General features: G+C 42.6%; 2 protein-coding genes across 2 annotated transcripts in view; both read left to right on the forward strand.

The window, feature by feature from the left end:
• Window positions 1-406: 406 nt before the first annotated feature.
• Window positions 407-20,953, forward strand: LOC126336440 (uncharacterized). Its single transcript, XM_050000139.1, has 2 exons — window positions 407-516; window positions 19,969-20,953. The coding sequence occupies exon 2, from the start codon at window positions 19,978-19,980 to the stop codon at window positions 20,848-20,850; it is 873 nt and encodes a 290-aa protein (XP_049856096.1). The 5' UTR covers window positions 407-516; window positions 19,969-19,977; the 3' UTR covers window positions 20,851-20,953.
• Window positions 20,087-22,707, forward strand: part of LOC126336439 (uncharacterized) — a 216,745-nt gene continuing 214,124 nt past the window's right edge. Inside the window, exon 1 of the mRNA XM_050000137.1 lies at window positions 20,087-20,166. The gene's annotated coding sequence lies outside the window, so the exon portion shown is untranslated. The remainder of the gene's footprint in view (window positions 20,167-22,707) is intronic.

Genomic DNA, 22,707 nt, shown 5'->3' on the forward strand with positions numbered 1-22,707 from the left:
AATTAATTAGATTGGAATCCATATGATCCCGTTCTGCGCACCGACCGATGAGTATAGACAATGGAGAAAAGAACAGAAGTCGATCGTGATCAATTACTGTTCTTTTCTCTATAGACTTATTTACATTTTATCATCTCGTTAAAGGGTAAACACTGATGGAACCGATGGAATTATGGGTGTTGTAGCGCTGTAGGAAACACTGACGATTTATGACTCGAACACGCCCAAAAGCCTTGAAAATATCTTTGTAAGCGTTTCCACATTACGAAGCAGAAACTTTATCAAGCTCTCAAGCACCTGAGGTTTTCCGTAATGTGACCTCTTCCTGTAAACAATGCGCTTCTGCTGTTTCCCGTTTCCTGTTCATATCCTCCGGCGAAGGTTCCTGTCAGTACCTCCGGAAATCAGCTCTCACCTCTTCATTCTGGCACAGTGAGGTAAAGGTGCAACGTCGTTGCTGTTCGATAGGTGTCACAGAGGCAGAAAACACAGCGCCAGCATCCGGTCCTGTTGTTGGTGAGTTAGTTAGTTATTTACGAATTTCGTAGATTGTATTCACAATAAAAATTAACATGCGGTAGTTATTGGAACAATTTACCCACATATTTTTGTGACAAGATGGCCATTTACAATGCTCTTCTGTGTACATGAGGAAGGTTGTCGATGTATGAAAAGTATTGTTCTTCTATATGAAACTGACACTTAATACGATTGTATGGTTCAGTATGATTGACATGTGTCTTGCAGTGACCAAGTTTTCGTACTAGATGATGGTCAGCGATCGAAACCAATAGCAAATTAATAAATTGTCCTAACGCAACCAAGTGCCACGAATTTTTTGAAACAAGTAAATAGCTACCACCATTCAAGAATGTATCTGTGATGTAAAGAGAGATATCTAGGGATAATATCCTTATCTGCATTTGAAACACCACTGTTGTTTGTGAGACGTTCTAGTTTAGTTGGCAGATTGTCAAACGGTTTACTGTGCCTGTTTCACTCCGCTTTGACCCAAAGGTTGAGCCTTGTAAGACGTCTCCCCATATCGCTCCAATTAAAATGTTTATTTAGCGGTTGTGAATCCAATTAAGGCCATCGGAAAACATTTTGTTCGGAGCTAACAAGTAACATACGGGTAAATAATGACAGGTTCATAGCTGTGACGTATGGGTAGTACCAATCAAAGGACCCTATTTCTATCTTCTGACATAGTTTGCAGTATGTTTATTGAAATTTAATGGACAACAAAAATTCCTCGGTTCATTTAAGAATTAAACCAAAAACATCTGTAATTAAAGTCACTTTTTATTAGATATTGATTTCAACCTAATAATATTTTAGTTCTCCATTCACACTGTCTTTCCAAAACTATCTACGCTCTTGTTAATGTCATTTTGGAATATATCCGTGAAATGTACAGAATCTTAAATTAGACACTGTTTAGGACAAATACCATTTCTCTTGTTACTGTTAAACACTTGAGCAACATCCTCCGTACCTTCTTATTACGTTACTTCCCCCTGAATCCTTTAATTAATGCTTTCTTCGTGTCGCAATTCCACGTTTTATCATCTGTCGGAATTTATTTCTGGGTATTACCCTGGATATCATTCTAAGGTTTAGAACACACTATATGAGTTTTAAAGTAAATTCTGCAGCAAGAAGATCATCTCGAACAAGCTGACAAGTTCTCCGTGGGAAGAAAATCCCGTCATCTGTGTTGGAACTGTTTCACTGTGGAAGAGTGTGGAGCACCAGTTTGGCAAGGATCGGATCACACCAGGCATGCGGACGAGGCATTAAACGAATCAGTCCGCTTAGTTATAGGGTGCCTCAGACCAACCACAGTGCTGTTGACCAGCACTGCACCCCCACCCATAAGCAGCATAGTGACGTGAGAAACAGAACGGAAGAAGCACACTAGGAAAAGCTTTCTTTTGCTGCGAAAGCTACTATAAGACTCTAGCCAGATGTTACGACTTTTTTTCAGTGGCAAGAAAGTGCTCTTAAGCAACAAGGCTTCACTTTCAAGGGGAAAATTAGATGCTCTTACCACTTACCCCACGCTGCTTGTAGCATATTTAATAGATTGAGAACAGGAGTCTCTCAAGATAGAGAAAAAATTTGGTCCTACGTGGACTTGAGGAGAAGGTCAAATGCAGCTGGGAAGCAGTCCAGATACCTGATCACTTACTAGTATGTCAAAACATGAACGGATCCTGTACTCACAAGGGAAACTCGCATCGCACGCTCCTCAGATTTAGTGATAAGATGGCCAATTGGACAGTTCCTCAAGAACTGAACAGAGATCAAGCAAAAAAACGGGCAGAAGGTGTACTGAACTGTGGGAAAAGGAGCAAAATCAAAACAGCGAACCGTCCAAATGTAAGGTGTACAATATCGTGCGAATTTAAACAGTCATGGTATCGTGGTCATGTGGTCACGGTGTTGGACTGCGAAGGGAGACATCCGTGTTCAAATCTCCCCCGTATCCCATATATGTCACTAAATTATGAAGTGTCCGTCCGGTCATTGATGTGTCTGTCAGCTGCATTTAAATATGTGTCTGTGTCGTGGTGTAACGATCGTTTACATCAGTGAGGTACTCCTGTTTGTTCTACACAAGAACCACATGTTATGACTCTTACGTTCCATTTTGGAAATTTTGGCTCTTGGATTCCTGTTTTGTAACATAGTTCACACCCGTACGTTTGTTGTTTTAATGTCTGTGAGAGGTCTATGCGACACTTCGCATGCTCTCACTATTCATCACATTCACATGTAACGGTAACCATAATTACCACATGACTCGTATTCCATTACCAATTTATAGAATGACAACTGCCAAGACTACAGAAGGAGAACAGACACGTCAATGACCGAACGGAAAATTCATAATTTTGCGAAAAAAAGGGGTACGGGGGAGATTTGAACGCGGATCTCCCGCTTTGCAGTCCAACACCGTGACAACACAACGACGACGCCGTGATTTTCGCAACTCGCTCGATGTTGCACATCTTTCGCTTGGACCGTTCACTGATTTTATTTTGCTTCTTTTTCCACAGTTGGTTATACCTTCTTCCTATTTTCATGCTTCATCTGTGCCCAGTTTTTGAGGGGCAGTCCACTGAGCCAACTCATCACTAAAACTGAGGGGGTGAGATGGGGAGTTTCCCTTGCGAGAAATATTTTTTAACTGTCACCATAAAGTGCACAAAAGTTGCGGAATTGCGGAGAGGAAAAGTGTGATGTCTTTATCCCGGACATGGAAAGTGAATAAGTATTTCGGTCGCTTTTAAGATTCATAACATCAAAAATCGTTTCACTGGAAATTCTGTCTACTTCCCATCGCACCACACATCCCTTACACAGCTCTCGGCTACACGTTTCTTCTTTGTATTTGAGGTCTTGTTCCCGCTGCAATGCGGGGTCGGCCTTGTTACTATTGATTTGACAACGTTAGTTGCAGAGGGTGGCTGGATGCCCTTCCTGCCGCTACCCTAAACCCCCTGGGACAGAAGAAGTGTACCCCAGCTGTCTGCATCTAGTGTAAGCCATGGGATAGTGCGAACGTTTATCAAATGTCTGCGACTCGTGTAACTGAGGCGGAACATGGCGACCAGACCGGTATTCACCTATCAGGATGTGGAAAACCGCCTAAAAACCGCCCTCGTCATTAATCCGCCAGGGGGATTCGATCCGGGGCCGGCGCGACTACCCGCGGCCAGGAAGCAGCGCATTACCGCTCTCGGCTACCCTGGCGGGTTGGCTCTCGGTTACACACTGACTCCTCGAAAACGCAGGAGCGCTAAGCTCGAAAAACCAGCGCTGTCGAGATGACGATGCTCAACGAATATCCTTCTGCCAAACAGTTTAATACCCTGGTGGACATGGCGGCCTGTAGCCTTTAATACTCCAATTTTCCTTACAGTATCGTATTTTTAGGTATTATTACTTACCAACACGAAATGACTATTGGTAACCACGCGTAAATTTAGTTCGACACTTAAATTAATAATCCCAACTACTTAAGACATGTGCTGTTTAAGGCTGAAATGTGGTGACTGTTGGTGAGCCACTTGACCCTTGTGATCGGTGGTACCTCTAATACAGAACGCGACTTCGAATACGCCAAGCAAACACTATCTGATCAAAAGTGTCCGGACAGAGCTGAATTGATCACCAGATGTCACGAGAAGCGGACCCGCCAGTATAAGAGGAGATCGGGAGTACCGTGTTGTCAGCAGAGAAGCAGTAAACAGCTGAATGATCGGTAAGGGCCTCAAACTTGCACTCGTCATTGGAACTCATAAGTCCCCAGAGACATTTCAACCCTTATAAAGCAGCCTGGGTCGACTGTCGGTGGCGTGATTTGTGGAATGAAGACACGTAGCATCAATCACAGACCTCGTATACTGAAAGGACAGAGATTCGGGCATTGCGAAGTGTGGTTGTAAGAAAATCGTATGGCATCAGTGGAAGAAATCACTAGTGAGTTCCAAAGTACCACCGGCATTTCAGCTAGTACAATGTGAGTAGCTCCGCCACTGACAGTGAATAACTGGAAACGATTGATTTGGTATGATGAATCGCGCTTTGCCTTGTGGCAGCTCGACGGCAGGGTTTGGGTTTCCGAATCCCTGAAAAACGTTACCTGCCGTCGAGTGTAATGCCAACAGTGAAGCACGGAGCAGGTGGTGATACGGTATGGAGGTGTTTCTCGAGATTAGTGCATAGTCTCCTCATTGAGCTTAAGGAAACGCTAAATGTTGTAAGAGGTCCATGATTAAGGAGTTTGTTGCTAGCGCACACGAGCAGATGTAATTTCCATGGATTGCTCACGCTCTGCCTGCGATATGTAAGCTATAACAGAATCTCAGACCAGAGAGCAGTGTTCGCTGCAGTAAGAGCAGTGTAAGTAGGAGTAAGTGGTAGCTCGCAGTAGGGCGGTTGAGCCGATCGGGCATGAGCGATGTAGTTTAAGGTAAAAGCAGCCGCGCGCATATGTAGTTTGTTACAAAAAAATTTGTGCTATTGTTACATCAAGTCCCGTGTAAATGTTTTAAAAAATCTTTTAATAATAATCTTTCTTATAAAATTAAGTTTCGACAATCATTCATCTGAATTTAAAGAATTTACTAATTTCTGCAATCCATGGTCATCCCGATTATCGTAAAGAAAAATCAATTGTTTCTTTTTAGACATGACAAATGTAGCAGCCAGCATTGCACTGGGCTGTACCACAAAAATTTATTATAGGAGCAGATATATACGCGTTATCCGGCGACTTCATTAAGATAAGAATTTTCAATTTATTCAGAATGATCTTTCAGGGCCATGACGCAGCACTGCTGACGTCCAAATTTACCATTTTAAATTCACAGTCGATTATTTGAAGGTTATAAGTAAGCCACAATCTTATTGAGAGGTTAGTCACGTTATTATTGCAAAGTTACGGAATAGTATTCTAAATGTGAATGTTATATAATTATATACTTATTTTTACTTTTGGGAGGTTACACTAAATGTGAATGATACATATTATTTTTTACTGTTGGGAGGTGACACTGTGATAGGTCAATTTTAAATCATCGTGTACTGTGTACAGCAGACGATGATAGCACAATGCACTCTATCATACAGCAGCATGTGTGAAGCAATAGTTTGTGGTCAGTAACATTCCTGAGATGGAATGGCCTGCCCAGAATACCGACCTGAATCCACTGGAACACCTTCGGGATGAGTCAGAAAGTCGACTTCGCTTCAAAACTTCTGTGGTTGCAGCGCTTCAAGAACGTTCATCTATATCCACATGGATACTCTACGTAACACATTTAAGTGCCTGCCAGAGTGTTCATCGAGCCACCTTCACAATAACTCTCTATTATTAAAATCTCGCACAGCACTGCGGAAAAAACGAACACATATGTGTTTCCGTACCTCTGATTTCCCTTATCTTATTATGATGATCGTTTTTCCCTATGAAGGTCGGCGTCAGCAAAATGTTTTCGCATTCGGAAGAGAAAGTTGGTGATTGAAATTTCGTGAGAAGATTCATACGCAACGAAAAACGCCTTTGTTTTAATGACGTCCACCCAAAATTCTGCATCAATTCAGTGAGACTCTTTCATTTCGCGATAATACAAAACGTGCTGCCTTCATTGACCTTTCTCGATGTACTCCGTCAGTGCTATCTGGTAAGGATCCCACCACCGCGCAGTAGTGTTCTAATAGAGGACGGACAAGCGTAGTGTAGGAGGTCTCTTTAGAAGATTGTTAAATTTTCTAAGCGTCCTGCCAATGAAACGGTCTTTGGTTAGCCTTCCCCACAACTTTTTCTATGTATTCCTTTCGATTTAAGTTGATCGTAACTACAATTCCTAGGTATTTAGTTGGATTTACTATCTTTAGATTTGATTGATTTATCCAGTAACCGAAGTTTAACGGATTCCTTTTAGCATTCATGTGGATGACCACACGTTTTTCTTTATTTACAATCAATTGCAAAGTTTTGAACCATATAGATATCCTTTATAAATCGTTTTTCAATTTATTTTGATTTTCTGATGACTTTACTAATCGAAAAATTACAGCGTCATCTGCAAACATCATAAGACGACTGCACAGATTGTCTCCTAAATGGTTTATAGAGATAAGGTACATCAAAGGGCGTATAACACTACCATGTGGAACGCCAGAAAGCACTTCTGCTTTACTTGAAGACATTCCGTCTGTTGCTACGAACTGTGACCTCTCTGACAGGAAAACACGAATCCAGTCACGGAACTGAGACGATATTCCATAAGCACGCACTTTCACTAAGAGCAGTTTGTGTGGTACAGTGTCAAAAGCCTCCTGGAAATCTACAAATACGGAACCAACTTCAAATCCATTGTCAAAAGCACTCTACACTTCGTGTGAGTAAAGAGCTAGTTGTGTTTCACAAGAACGATGTTTTCTGAACCCACGTTGACTGTTTCTCAATAGACCGTTCTCGTCAAGGTAATACATAATGTTCGAATACAGTATATGTTCCAAAATCCTGCTGCATGTCAACTTCAGTGATATGAGCCTGTAATTTAATGGATTACTCCTACTGCCTTTCTTGAATATTGGCGCGACCTGCGCAATTCTCCAGACTTTGGAAACGGATCTTTCTTCGGGTTTTGATGCTTGTTATTGGTTTAGGATTATTTGTTGCTAAGATGTCAAGTATGCTTTCACAATCGTTTACTATTCTTGTGGGCTCATGAACTAACTGCTCAAAATACTTTTCAGAGAGTGCATTTATCACAATTTCGGATGATGTTCTATGCCTATCTTCGGATTTAAACATGTATTTTCGCCAACATATCGAGGATAAATTAAAGTCGCCACCAACTATAATTGTATCAGTCGGGAACATGTTTGAAATTAACTCAAGTTTTCTATGAATCTTTCAGCACTTGTATCATCTGAATTGGGAGGTTGGTAAAAAGTTCCAATTATTTTTTTATTCCGGTTACCAAGAATGACCTCTGCCCATACTAACAAAAGCTATCTACTTTAATTTCACTGCCGGCCGAAGTGGCCGTGCGGTTCTGGGAGCTACAGTCTGGAACCGAGCGAACGCTGCGGTCGCAGGTTCGAATCCTGCCTCGGGCATGGCTGTGTGTGATGTCCTTATGTTAGTTAGGTTTAATTAGTTCTAAGTTCTAGGCGTCTGATGACCTCAGAAGTTAAGTCGCATAGTGCTCAGAGCCATTTAATTTCGCTACAAGATCAACTACTCCTAACAGCATAAAAACGCGCTACCGCCAACTGTGTTTAGCCCATCCTTTCGGAACACAGTTACATTTTTCGACAAAAATTTCGGATGAACTTGTTTCCGGCTTTAGCCAGCTTTAAGTGCCTATAACTATTTGAGCATCAGCTCCTCTGTCAGGAAGTTTCAAATCAGCGCATACTACGCTGCAGAGTAAAAACCTCATTGTGGAAACATCCACCAGGCTGTGGCTAAGCCATGTCTCCGAAATATCCTTTTTTCAGGAGTGCTAGTTTTGCAAGGTTCGCAGGAGAGCTTCTGTAAAGTTTGGAAGGTAGGAGACGAGGTACTGGCAGAAGTAAAGCTGTGAACAGGGGCGTGAGTCGTGCTTGGGTAGCTCAAATAGTTTGCTAAGAGTGACGTAGAGGTAGCATCCCTGACTAATTAACAAAGCGTTTATCGGTCCTGGGTTCTAAACTCGCTACCGCTTATATTCTGCCGGCACGGTAGCTCAGCGTGTTCGATCAGAGTGTCAGCTGCGCTCTGTAATAAAACAACTGAGTGAATGGATCAAAACAAAGAACTTCAACGGGCGTCAGGTGATGACCGCCACGAACGGATGCAAAGAACTATGACGAACAACAACAAAAAAAAAAGGATGGTAGAGCACTTGCCCTCGAAAGGCAAAGGTCCCGATTTCGAGTCCCGGTCCCTTACACAGTTTTAATCTGCCAGGAAGTTTCATATCAGGGCACACTCCACTGCATAGTGGTTCAAATGGCTCTGAGCACTATGGGACTTAACATCTATGGTCATCAGCCCCCTAGAACTTAGAACTACTTAAAACTAACTAACCTAAGGACAGCACACAACACCCAGCCATCACGAGGCAGAGAAAAAAATCCCTGACCCCGCCGGGAATCGAACCCGGGCGTGGGAAGCGAGAACGCTACCGCAAGACCACGAGATGCGGGCGCTGCATAGTGAAAATCTCATTCTGAAAACATTTTTGATTTATGATTACCAATCTAGCTTACATCATTCACTACACGTTGTGGCTGCCTATCTTAAAGGTGCAGGAAATATTTTCCAGGACAGTTTTATTTTGACTACCCTTTACGTTACATCGTATCACTACAAAGAGATGTCCAAATGTATATGAATAGTTCTTGTTGCCCAGTCACGTGGAACAGCAAGGAATTTTGGCACATTTCATAACTATATCTGGAAATTATATTGCAAACATGTGTACCTATTGTGACATTTTTGCACCTTAAGTTGACCTGAAGGAGCGAAGCTGGCCGTGAAATAAAAGCAAACCATTTAGCAGATGTCAATATGTTATCAATTACGCGGAAAGTGTAGTGCACAGTCACTGTTTTGACTGGGCATGTGTGCTCTTCATTTCAAAAATAGGGAACCTACTCGTAAGTAGATGATAGTATGGTCACTAGTTATAACATTGATACACTTCAAAATACCCAGGAGTAACGCTTGACAGATCTTTTATTTTCAACAGACACCGCATGAATTACGAGACGGAAGATTCCACCAGGAACAATCTGTTAAGAAAATTGACCAGTGGGGCAGTCAACCTGAAACCATCCGAACCTCAGCACTTGCAATTGTCTGTTATGCAGCAGAGTATACGTCTCCAGTTCGGTATAATTCATCACATGCCAAACAGATAGCTCTCGACGATACCTGCAGAATTATAACAGATTGTTTGAAATCTATTACTGTCGAAAGGCTTTACCACATTGCAGGACTAGCACCACCTCCCATTCGAAGAAAAATTGCGACCAATAAGGAATGAAAGAAAGTGGAACAAGAACAAACCCATCCCCTATAAGGGCATAAACTGCATTCGCAGAGATTGAAATCAAGGAAGCGTTTCCTTAGAACATCAAAGATATTTACTATCGTTGCTGAAAATTCCAGGGTGCAACTTTGGAGGGATAAGACTTGCATCCCCTCTGATTGGAAAAGAGTTTCTGAAACTATGCCTCCACGGCATGATGAGGAATGGATGACCTGGAAATCTTTGAATAGGCTGAGATCAGCAGTGGATGGATCAAGGTTTAATCTGGAAAGATCGGGATACAGTACACAAAACAACATTAAGTGCGATTGTGGAGAAGGCCAGACTGTCTAGCACATGCGGCAGTGTCGTCTGAGTCCAGTCTCGTGTACAGCAGAAGACCTCCATCAAAGAAAATGGACCGGAAGTGGCCAAACTTTGGTGAAAGACTGCGTGACATGTAAACTGTGCACCTACGTATGTTTCTGACACGAGAATAAATAAACTGAACGTGGTGACTTCTACTTCAAGCAAAGAATTATAACCAACTAGAGTAGAATCACCACGTGAACTGCTAGAGCTACAGACAAATGAGACATCATTTAGATTATTAGAGCAGCGGCGGAAGGATGGGAAAGGAATCATGCGGTGCATCATTGAGGTAAGCTTCCAAGCTTTTGTCTGAAATAGGAAACCAACAAAACACCTACACTGGCCGTTTAACGGTACAGACAGCTGCCCATGCAGCTTTAACACGATACCACAGTTCTTCAAGAGTAGTGACTGGCGTGTTGTGATCCAGTTGTTCGGCCACAATTGACTAGACGTTTTCAATTGGTAGAGATCTGGAGTATGTGCTGGCCACGGCAGCACTCAAACGCCCGTCCAGAACCTGCAACATGCGGTCGTGCATTATCCTACTGAAATGTAGGGTTTCGCAGGAATCGAATGAAGAGTAGAGCCACGGGTCGTAACACATCTGAAATGTAGCGTCCACTGTTCAAAGTGCCGTAAATGCGAACAAGAGGTGACCGAGACGTGTAACCACTGGTACCCCATACCATGACGACGGGTGTTACTCCAATATGGCGATGATGAGTACACGCTTCCAATGTGCGTTCACCGCGATGTCGCTAAACACGGATGCGACCATCATGATGCTGTAAACAGAATCTGAATTCATCCGAAAAAATGACATTTTGCCATTCGTGCACCCAGGTTCGTCGTTGAGTACACCATTGCAGGCGCTCCTGTTTATGATGCACCGTCAAGGGTAACTGCAGCCATGGTCTCCCAGCTGATAGTCCATGCTGCTGCAAACGTCGTCGAACTGTTCATGCAGATGGTTGTTGTCTTGCAAACGTCCCCATCTGTTGACTCAGGGATCGAGACGTGGCTGCACGCCATGCGGATGCCTATAATCACGACTGCTAACAGTCATTGGATGTATATACCACAGCTACAGCCGGCCGGAGTGGCCGTGCGGTTCTAGGCGCTGCAGTCTGGAACCGCTACGGTCGCAGGTTCGAATCCTGCCTCGGGCTTGGATGTGTGTGACGTCCTTAGGTTAGTTAGGTTTAATTAGTTCTAACTTCTAGGCGACTAATGACCTCAGAAGTTAAGTCGCATAGTGCTCAGAGCCATTTTAAACCACAGTTACAAACTTCTAGGACTTGTAGAGGGGAGTGAGTGCAAATACTCTGAATACGAACCCTTGTCCGGAAATGTCATCCAACGGCGGTACAGAGCGTCGAAGTTATAGGCGCCAGCGTCCGTTAATGTATGTGCATACATGGTGATTTCTTAATGATGTTATAAACTTTCAGAGATCATGGAGACAGATAAACGTATCAATTCGAAATTAGGGTCCCTGTACCGGAAACGAAAGAGTTGCAAGTTATAAGCGAAAACCGTTCGTATACTGCTTTCAGTGGAATACATGTACCGGTACTGTTGTTCTAAGAGTACAGAGTATGCATCTTTCAGAGGTGGTAGCATGGATCAAAACAAGAAAAACGTCTAGTAAACATGGGCTCTAAAATGCATTCCTCAGGAGCTATGAGCACTTCTTCAATAGAGGATATATGTTCGACGCTAGCGAAGATGAACTAGTGGACATAGCTCCTCAGGAAAGCATTTTAGAACCCATGTTTAATACACATTTTTTTCTTGTTTTGTTCGGTACTACCACCTCTAAAAATTTCATATCCGACTTCTTACCGACAACAGTACCGGTATATCTTTTCCACTGTTAGAGGTAGCAGAATGATTTTCACGTATAACTTTCGACTCGTTTATTTCCGAATCAGGAACCCTTATCTGCCTCAATGATCTTTGAAAGTTTGTATACACACACATTTACAGACGCCTGCGTCTTTAAGTTTGACGCTCTGTAGCGTCTCCGGGCATGGGTGTGTATTCAAAATACTATGTACTCACTCCCCCCCCCACAATTCCTAGAAGTTTTTAATGAGAATTTCCGAACACCTTGTCTATGATTTATTTCTATGTATGACTGCATCTCGATCATTTACAGATTATTATGTAACACAGAAGAGTAAGTTTAATAAAAATGAGCATATTAGTGTTCGACACTGCTCATATTACAGCTGAAACACTAATTTAACAACAAGTTAAATACATTATTCTACTGCACTCGACATGCTACCGATGTTTAATCAAACCATTTTCTCTCGAATAGAAGGAGTTGTCCAGAATAAATGATCTCAGTTTAGATTGAAAATTTGTTTTGTTACATGTCATATTTTATTCTAAGGGGCAAATGATCAAAGAATTTTGTGGCTGCATACTGAATTCCTTTCTAACATGTTTCTTTCTGTTCAGGTTTTCAATAATTTGACACCCATAAATTTGGAGCATTCCCATTAGTAATTGATCTCTGTTTATGTACCACATTAATTGCTGGCATTTATCTATTCGTAAAAGAAAGGAAGATTAAGGCATAATGTCCATTAGAGACACTGTTCTATTTGCAGCTGAGAAATGTATGTATCGTGTTCTTTTTTTTTATTTAGGAAGTGTCCATTTCCAGACAATGACTAACAATTGTATGAAAAATAGTATTTCTTATGTTTACTATCACTTATGTCATTTGCAAAAAGTACAACCTCTTCTTGATGTATCTAAACTTAAGCTAATACACCTGCGGAAGAAATAGGACTGGACCCATAGCTGAATCTTTCTAAACTGTGGTTTCTCCCAAGTCACTAAGATTTTATTCCAAGTCAAAAAAAAATTGCAGGATCATTCAGCAGCAAAACTTGCATTCTTTTTGGTAAATATGATTCAAACAATTTGCTTATCACATCATTAATGCTATAAAAGATTTTCTCAAAGAGTGTCATGATTTATGCACTCAAATTCCCTTGACACAACATACAAAATACTAATGGTCGATAGTTTGTTATTTAAGGCTTGTGATATATGGTGAATTAAGTTTTAAATGGCATTATCAGTTGAGCAACTCTTGTGGGATTTAACCTGTGAAGCATTCACGAAATCATTTGTAGCTAATTATGACACTTCCATTGAGTATATTATTTTTACATTACAGAAAATGAAACCAATAAGGAAACGGAAAGATAGTTATTTACACTGTTCCTATCACCTTCCTTATACCGATGTTTGGTACGGAATATTTTAATCTGAGACAAAAAATTCCTTTCGCTAGCAATGCAACATCCTGTTTTTGAACTCTTTTCTGTACGTTATGTGGACCTAAAGTGGTTTCATTTTATGTAAATATTTTATTTGATGTACTCGTAGGCTCAGATAACATCAGGTGCTTATAATATAAAGAATTTCTATATATACAATAATGAGTCTGGTACAGTAAGTGTAGACTTGTAGAGGTTCATGTTAATGTTGTGACGGGATCTCAATCTCTCTCTCGAACTGTCGCAAGAAAGTGTGGTCGACAAGGTCTGACCTGTCAGTGCAGCGACACAGTGACAGAAGCAAGAACATTATCGCAAAGGCACATGACTTCATTGTTATCTTTAGTGTGTGTGTGTGTGTGTGTGTGTGTGTGTGTGTGTGTGTGTGTGTGTGTGAAACTTTTCGTTATTGTAGCACTATAAACTACAGGTACATCTACATCCATACTCCGCAATCCACCTGACGGTGTGTGGCGGAGGATATCTTGAGTACCTCTATCGGTTCTCCCTTCTACTCCAGTCTCCTGTTGTTCTGTTTTCACAAAATTCACGTCAGTATTCACTGAATCCGTCGTCGACCCAAAAAGATAACGGAATAGCATAACCACGAAACAAAGATAAGCTGTGTAGCGGCAGTTAAAACCACAATATTTCCGACCACGTTCGGCATTGTACCGCCGGAAAAGGCTAACCTCTTCCCGTATCTTGTCGACCTCTATGTCGTCAGCTTCTCTAGAAAAAAACTCTTACATTATTTCTGTAGTCACTATCTAAATTTTATTTGCGTAATTTCTCTATTCAGTAATTCATGTATTATTACTTTACCTTTAATCTGCCATTAGACTGTATTAATTATATTTAGTTTATTACACATGAGAGTGTTTATCAAGCTTTACGGTTTTCTAAAATATTTTTCTAAAAGCTGTTATCTAACCAAAATGATCAATAAATAATTGGTTGTCAGTGCTTTAGATGAAAAACGTTTGCACTGCTAAAGAAATTAATAATGAAAAAGGTTTGTAACAAGAAAAGATTGCTGTAAAAATTACGGTTTTTTTTCACATCAATTTTCAATTCGTCCTTCACGTTTCCGAAGAGATATTCTTTCCTCTCATCTCCATAGCGCAAAACCGCAGTGTGATATGACTATAGCGATTCGCAGATTGAATAACTCAACCAATACAAATACCTGGATGTAGCAACTCTTAGAAATACAAAATTGAATAATCACATGAGCCCAGAGCAGATGAAAGACTTCGTTTCATTGGTAGGATACGGGGAAAATGCAAGTAGTTTTCAGAGCAAACTGCTTACAAAACACTGAAGTGATCCATTGTAGAACACCAGCAAACCTCCATTTCTTTACAGAATAGAGCTGCCATGTATAAAACAGCATCAAACTTCTGAATGCAAAAGAGTTAGTGACTTAAATATTAGATGATAACCATGTGAGCGAGAAAAATTTAGAAAAGGTTTGAAACTACGTTTCACGTTTGTTGATAGTCGCTAAGCACTCTCATTATGCAACATGGTATTAGAGTAGGCTGCGTTTCAAGTAAAAGCTGGTTTTTCATGCGTCTCGATGTTTGTATCACCTGACATATGTGAATTACAGTGATACACTTTGGGGTGACAAAAGACATTGGATACCTCCTAATACCGTGTAGAACCTCATTTTGCGCGGCGTAATGCAGCAACTCGACGAAGCCCCTGCAGAAATTTTGAGCCATGCTGCCAGTGAACGTGTTGCCGGTGAAAGATTTCCTGCACCAACTGATCTCTAGATTATGTTCCACAGAGTTCGATGGGATTCACGTCGGACGACCTGAGTGGCCAAATCATTTGCTCGAACTGTCCAGTCGCTAATAGTTGTGGCACTGTGACATTGCGCATTGCCATACATAAAAGTTCCTTCGTTGTTTGGGAACATGAAATCCATGAATGGCTGCAAATGGTCTTCGGGTAGTCGAACATAACCGTTCCAAGTCAATGGTTGGTTCAGTTGGACAAGGGGATCTAGTCCAGTCCATGTAAACACAGCCCGCACCATTATGGAGCCACCACCAGGTTTCACACTGCGTTGTTGACAACTTGGATCCATGGTTTCTTCGGAAATGAACTGAGCGTGTGGCATCATTTGCCCGGAGGCACCAACTCTGGAAGTTCGGCCGCCAAGTGTAAGTCTTATTTGAGTCGACGCCACATTGGGCGACTTGCACGTCGGTGATTAGTATGAAAGGACGATGAGGACAACACAACTCCCAGTCCCCGAGCGGAGAAAATCTCCACCCCGGCCGGGAATCGAACCCGGACCCAGTTGCATGCGAGGCGAGCACATTAGCACCCAGCTAAGCGGACGGCTTCTTGGAGTCTGCGCCTCACTCGAGCCCTACTACCAGCTCTTACCAACTGAAAGCAGGACTCATCTGACCAGGCCACGGTTTTCCAGTCGTCTTGCGTCCAACTGATATGGTCACAAGTCCAGAAGAGACGCTGCAGGCGATGTCGTGGTATTACCAACGACACTCGCATTGGTCGTCTGCTGCCATTGTCCACTAACGGTCCACAGCACGGTGAGACAACGCTGGTTCTCAAAATATGAACAAGTAAAGCGTCCGTGCTGTACCCGCTAAACATGGTATTCCGCCTCACGATTGTTTACGAGAGCGACACCTTCCTTTACGGTATCGAGTAGTTCGAGCCGTAATAGCCCAGACTGGAGTACACGAACTGGCTGTCTTCCAAAGACATTACGAATACAACTTTCATGCTGACAGAGGCCAATAAATCACAACGAACTGAATATACGTGTTATTGCACAGAAAAAATTAAAAGTATAATTTACAAGTTCACTTATATGAAAAATTAATTCTATTACAAAATCAGGAAAAAAACGAAATATATACATATAATTGTTTTGGGATGTTAGAGCACTTCATCAGACTAGTTGAAACACACAAAACTAAAGCTCCATTTTCACGTACATTATTAATTTTTAATGTGCTGTTGAGCCATGAGCAAATAAATGAGGGTACGAATTACTGGAACATATTAGAACCATTTTAATTTTGCGCATAACATTGGAAGATAGGACAAATTTGAAAGTAGCCTATAAAATCAGTTATAGTAACATTAAAATAATGTAAAGTGCATTAAAAAGGTAAGGCACAAATGAGCAAAGAAGTTGTAAAACCATTTGACTTTCTGTATTTACGGAAATTGGAGCCGAATCGATAGTTAACAAAAAAACAAAGAATAAAACTAGATTTTGTAAAACTAAACAGGATTTCGTAAACTAGGCTTTTGATATGTCTGTGTGTATTACTGGTTTTTTCTTCTGGCAGTGAGACGAAATCCATTCGAAAGCTAGCAGTTGCTTAGCCAGGAATAGAGATACATAATAAAATCATTAGCTCGGAAGGAAATATAAGGCAGATTAGAGTTTAAAGTGGTACCGCAAACAAAGTGATTAGATGCGGGACACAAGGATCAAACATGGAGAAGGAAATTTCCCGTGCCCTTTCAAAGGAACCATTTGGTCATTTTGCCCGAGCGATTAGGGAAATCACGGATGAGGCTTCGGGGGTTAGTGATATACCTCCAAGGTGTCCACCCACAAAAATTTTAAACTGTCGTACACAGAAGATTCCGAGAAAAAGGGCTCTCATACATCGATCAACTGACCAACTACGTAGCGAAATCGCTGTACCTGTAGCGGATTCACTTGCCACGTGGGCGCTACAGGTTCGATCCTACCTTCGGGTAACATTTCATTTGTTTTTTATTAATTGTTTTAAAAATCATAACAACTTCTAAATAAAGTTAATGACCTAAAACATTATCAATTAATGATAACGAATTTTATTTCATTTATGAAATGACTGTTACAACTAATTAACGTAAAATATGAATTACAAATAATATTGTCTTTTTAAAAAGTTGAATAATTTCAAATGCATTTTAATGGAGGTGAATTAAAACTTTAATTACCACTGTGAGAAAATGTCAGGTGGTTTTTTATTTTTACAAACTTTTTATAATATCGTTTTTATTTGTCTGTTGTCCGCCCTGGTAGCTGAGTGGTCAGCGCGACGGCATGTCATGCCTAATGGCCCGGACTCGATTCCGGGCTGGGTCGGAGATTTTCTCTGCTCAGGGACTGGGTGTTGTGTTGTCTTGATCATCACCATTTCATCCCCATCGACACGCAAGTCGTCGTAGTGGTTTCAACTCGAAAGACTTGCACCAGGCGAAAGGTCTACCCGACGGGAGGCCCTAGCCACATGGCTTTTCTCCATTTCCATTTGTCAATTTCGTGTTTTAAATACAAGCACCAGAATGATAATTAATAAAAACATTGAAAACAAAGATAGTTTGACATCTTGCACAATCTGTAAAGGACAAGTGTTTACACGAACGACTGGACAATTTCGTTAAAAATCGTTGATGACAGTTTATGATGCACTATTGAATTTATTTCTCTATTATTTTCAATCAGATAAGTTCAATTTTGTACATACTCTTTATTAGACTTTTTACCTATCTATAAAAATGAACGTCACAGGATTGAACAAGAGGAGTACCTTTTGGAGGAATCACTTTCTGGTCATCCTGAAGAATTTCGTCATATAATTCAGGATGAGGTTGTTTACCACGAGAATTAATAATTAATAAAAACTTTCATTTTAAAGCAATGTGAAAAAGCAAATTAAAAGGTACGTGAAAGTAGGATCGAACGTGGATTGCCCGCGTGCAAGTGTGTCCATTACAGGCGGAGCCAACTCGGTGTGCTGCCAGAATGCGTCAATTGACAGGTATATCTACATCTACATCTACATCCATACTCTGCAAGTCACCTGACGGTGTGTGGCGAAGGGTACCCTGAGTACCTCTATCGGTTCTCCCTTCTATTCCAGTCTCGTATTGTTCGTGGAAAGAAGGATTGTCGGTATGCTTCTGTGTGGGCCCTAATCTCTCTGATTTTATCCTCATGGACTCTTCGCAAGATATACGCAAGAGGGAGCAATATACTGCTTGACTCTTCGGTGAAGGTATGTTCTCGAAACTTTAACAAAAGCCCGTACCGAGCTACTGAGCGTCTCTCCTGCAGTCTTCCACTGGAGTTTATCTGTCATCCCCGTAACGCTTTCGCGATTACTGAATGACCCTGTAACGAAGCGCGCTGCTCTCCGTTGGATCTTCTCTATCTCTTCTATCAACCCTATCTGGTACGGATCCCACACTTCTGAGCAGTATTCAAGCAGTGGGCGAACAAGCGTACTGTAACCTACTTCCTTTGTTTTCGGATTGCATTTCCTTAGGATTCTTCCAATGAATCTCAGTCTGGCATCTGCTTCACCGACGATCAACTTTATATGATCATTCCATTTTAAATCACTCCTAATCGGTACTCCCAGATAATTTATGGAATTAACGGCTTCCAGTTGCTGACCTGCTATTTTGTAGCTAAATAATAAGGGATCTATCTTTCTATGTACTCGCAGCACATTACACTTGTCTACTTTCAGATTCAATTGCCATTCCCTGCACCATGCGTCAATTCGCTGCAGATTCTCCTCCATTTCAGCACAATTATGAGCTGCTCGTAAAACTTTAGAGGGAATTTTTTCGGTATTTTTTGGCTAGTGCGCTTTACATGTTTTATGTGTGGACATCCTTGACTAACCTCGAAGTCTCATCCCGAACTGAATTTCCGAAACTTTAAGGTCCGCTTGTCAGACGACGACCCTATTTTAAACATTTTTGGCAGAAGACTGTTAACAGCCGTTAAGTTATGAATAAAATGAGTATTTTAATAATCAGCTGTTTATATTTTAAACCCAAATATCTACAGGTTTCGGTCTTGAATCATCTTCACGCATGAGGGTTAAAATGATTCACATTCATGGCACGTATTATATATTTTAAGTAATGACTGACGCAGTATGGTGGTTTAAACCATTTAACTCTCATCCGTGAAGATGGTCCATGACCGAAACCGGTAGATGAAAAAAATGAAATGAGCGTATGGCATCTTTGGCCGGGAGGCCCCAGCCGTGAAAGTTCAGCCGCCAAGTGCAAATCTTATTTCAGTCGACGCAGCATTGGGCAACTCGCGTGTCGGTAATGAGGATGAAATGATGATGCGGACAACACAACACCCAGTCTCCGAGCGGAGAAAATCTCCGGGCCCGCTTGCATGGGAGCCGAGTACGTTACCACCCAGCAAAGAAGGCGGACACCGGTAGATGTTTGGGTTTAAAATGTAAACAATTGATGGTTCAAATATGCATTTTATAAGAGGACCTAATTAAAGGATAGTAGATTATGTTAGAAAATATACAGGAAAAAACAGGAGGTGTTTGGTTGAATGCTGTACCTCGTGGGAAAGTGTAGAGGGTACTTCCATGCAGCACTGGATGATGATGATAAAATCGATAATTATGTAGACTTTAAGAGTAATTATAGGTACTGTTATAACAATAATATCTCGCCATTTACCAACAGAAACAAAAAGACGTAAGGGGTAGTTGCAGACGAAACCTATGGTTAACATTGGCTGTTAATTCCATTTTATATCTACTTGTAGGAACACACTTCTCTGCAAACGTGATCTATTACGATCTTAATTTTATGTGATGCGATCTAGGTTAACAGCTAATTCTTGCATAACATTTGTTCTTTTTTAAGCTTGTTCCATTTATTTCTGTACAATACAGAGGTTTCGATTCGTATTTTTGTTCCAGATTACCACAATGATTTCTGCAGTGAACCTTTGGACGGTGTCGTTTGCCATTTTGTGTAGTGTGTCGCTGAGCTGCCTTAATGCAGACGCCGCTGAAAACCTGGCTGCTCTACGAGAGACAGATCACAGCTTCGCATCTCCCAGACGATTCAAGCTGTCACTGGACGCTGGAGACTTCTCAGTTCATCCAGATCTGAAGGTAGAGAAACGTTCTCCTGCTGAAATCCAAGTGTCCAGTACTGGAGGCGAAGCTTTAGATTTTGACACCAACAACAGTCAGTTCGTGCAACAAATGACCGACTTCATCCTGAACCTGATCAGATCGCACATAATTTCGCAGGATAAGCGACAGATTGAGTTACCTGATATCCATAAGAGTTCTTGCAAAGGGATCGGTTACCTGTGTGTTACGTTAGCATTTAACGCAACCGAAGGCTGGTTTAGGGACCTGTCTTCTATCACACGTGTTGGTGACGTCAAGGTCTTCCGCAACGGAGACAATATAGTAATGGATTTCGGTGTTGGTCTGCGCACTATACAACTGGGTTACAACAAATACAGATTGAAAGTAGGTCCTCTGAAGCTCAGCGGCAAGATCGACGGAGAGATGGGTACGAGTGTGGTCAGGGTAAAATTCTCCATGGACGTCGGCCAACAGACCTGCAGCATCTCTCTTCTGGACACGGAGGTCAGCTTCCTCGGAGAACCGAAGCTCCGGCTTACAGGTATGGGGAAGCTGAACCCGCTGTTGTCCAAGATCGTGACGTGGGCTGCGAGCAGAGCCCGCAAAGACGCTGCAGCCACAGCCGAGGACATTCTCCGAAACACCGTCCAGGATGTGTTCGAGCGCTTGCGTTGTGATGAAGAGGTCAACAGTGTTTAAGTGCTCTAAACACCGCGGCGGAAAGAAGCAATCATTAATGTCGTCATTTTTCTGAATTTTCGTTATTTCGTCAATTAATAAACAGTTCTTTCTTTACTTGAGATTTGACTGTGTTATTTGCTTGTGATGATGATGGTTTGTGGGGCGTTCAACATCGTGGTCATCAGCGCCCATACAAGTTCCCAGTCTTTCCATTTCCAGTCCTGCCACGTCGCGAATAATGATGATGATGACAGCACGAACACCCAGTTCAAGTGCAGAGAAAAACCCCAACCCGGCCAGGAATCGAACCTAGGATCCCGTGATCTAGAGACAGCAATGCAGGCCACTAGACCACGAGCTGCCAACTTATTTGCTTGCGGCTGAAATGTAAATAAAAGTAAAAAACTGTAAGGACATGACAAAAGTAACGGGTTACTCAGAAGTACCTCCGGAGTTTTAAAAATACACTCCTGGAAATTGAAATAAGAACACCGTGAATTCATTGTCCCAGGAAGGGGAAACTTTATTTACACATTCCTGGGGTCAGATACATCACATGATCACACTGACAGAACCACAGGCACATAAACACATTCAACAGAGCATGCACAATGTCGGGACTAGTACAGTGTATATCCACCTTTCGCAGCAATGCAGGCTGCTATTCTCCCATGGAGACGATCGTAGAGATGCTGGATGTAGTCCTGTGGAACGGCTTGCCATGCCATTTCCACCTGGCGCCTCAGTTGGACCAGCGTTCGTGCTGGACGTGCAGACCGCGTGAGACGACGCTTCATCCAGTCCCAAACATGCTCAATGGGGGACAGATCCGGAGATCTTGCTGGCCAGGGTAGTTGACTTACACCTTCTAGAGCACGTTGGGTGGCGCGGGATACATGCGGACGTGCATTGTCCTGTTTTAACAGCAAGTTCCCTTGCCGGTCTGGGAATGGTAGAACGATGGGTTCGATGACGGTTTGGATGTACCGTGCACTATTCAGTGTCCCCTCGACGATCACCAGAGGTGTACGGCCAGTGCAGAAGATCACTCCCCACACCATGATGCCGGGTGTTGGCCCTGTGTGCCTTGGTCGTATGCAGTCCTGATTGTGGCGCTCACCTGCACGACGCCAAACACGCATACGACCATCATTGGCACCAAGGCAGAAGCGACTCTCATCGCTGAAGACGACACGTCTCCATTCGTCCCTCCATTCACGCCTGTCGCGACACCACTGGAGGCGGGCTGCACGATGTTGGGGCGTGAGCGGAAGACGGCCTAACGGTGTGCGGGACCGTAGCCCAGCTTCATGGAGACGGTTGCGAATGGTCCTCGCCGATACCGCAGGAGCAACAGTGTCCCTAATTTGCTGGGAAGTGGCGGTGCGGTCCCCTACGGCACTGCGTAGGATCCTACGGTCTTGGCGTGCATCCGTGCGTCGCTGCGGTCCGGTCCCAGGTCGACGGGCACGTGCACCTTCCGCCGACCACTGGCGACAACATCGATGTACTGTGGAGACCTCACGCCCCACGTGTTGAGCAATTCGGCGGTACGTCCACCCGGCCTCCCGCATGCCCACTATACGCCCTCGCTCAAAGTCCGTCAACTGCACATACGGTTCACGTCCACGCTGTCGCGGCATGCTACCAGTGTTAAAGACTGCGATGGAGCTCCGTATGCCACGGCAAACTGGCTGACACTGACGGCGGCGGTGCACAAATGCTGCGCAGCTAGCGCCATTCGACGGCCAACACCACGGTTCCTGGTGTGTCCGCTGTGCCGTGCGTGTGATCATTGCTTGTACAGCCCGGTGGGTCTGACACACCGTTGTCAATGTGTTCTTTTTTCCATTTCCAGGAGTGTAGACTAGACGG

The sequence above is a fragment of the Schistocerca gregaria genome, chromosome 2, assembly GCF_023897955.1.
Source record: "Schistocerca gregaria isolate iqSchGreg1 chromosome 2, iqSchGreg1.2, whole genome shotgun sequence".
Taxonomy (NCBI): domain Eukaryota; kingdom Metazoa; phylum Arthropoda; class Insecta; order Orthoptera; family Acrididae; genus Schistocerca; species Schistocerca gregaria.

Excerpts from the sequence above, each read along its gene's own strand:
- LOC126336440 (XM_050000139.1), top strand. The coding sequence starts at position 19,978 with ATGATTTCTGCAGTGAACCTTTGGACGGTGTCGTTTGCCATTTTGTGT.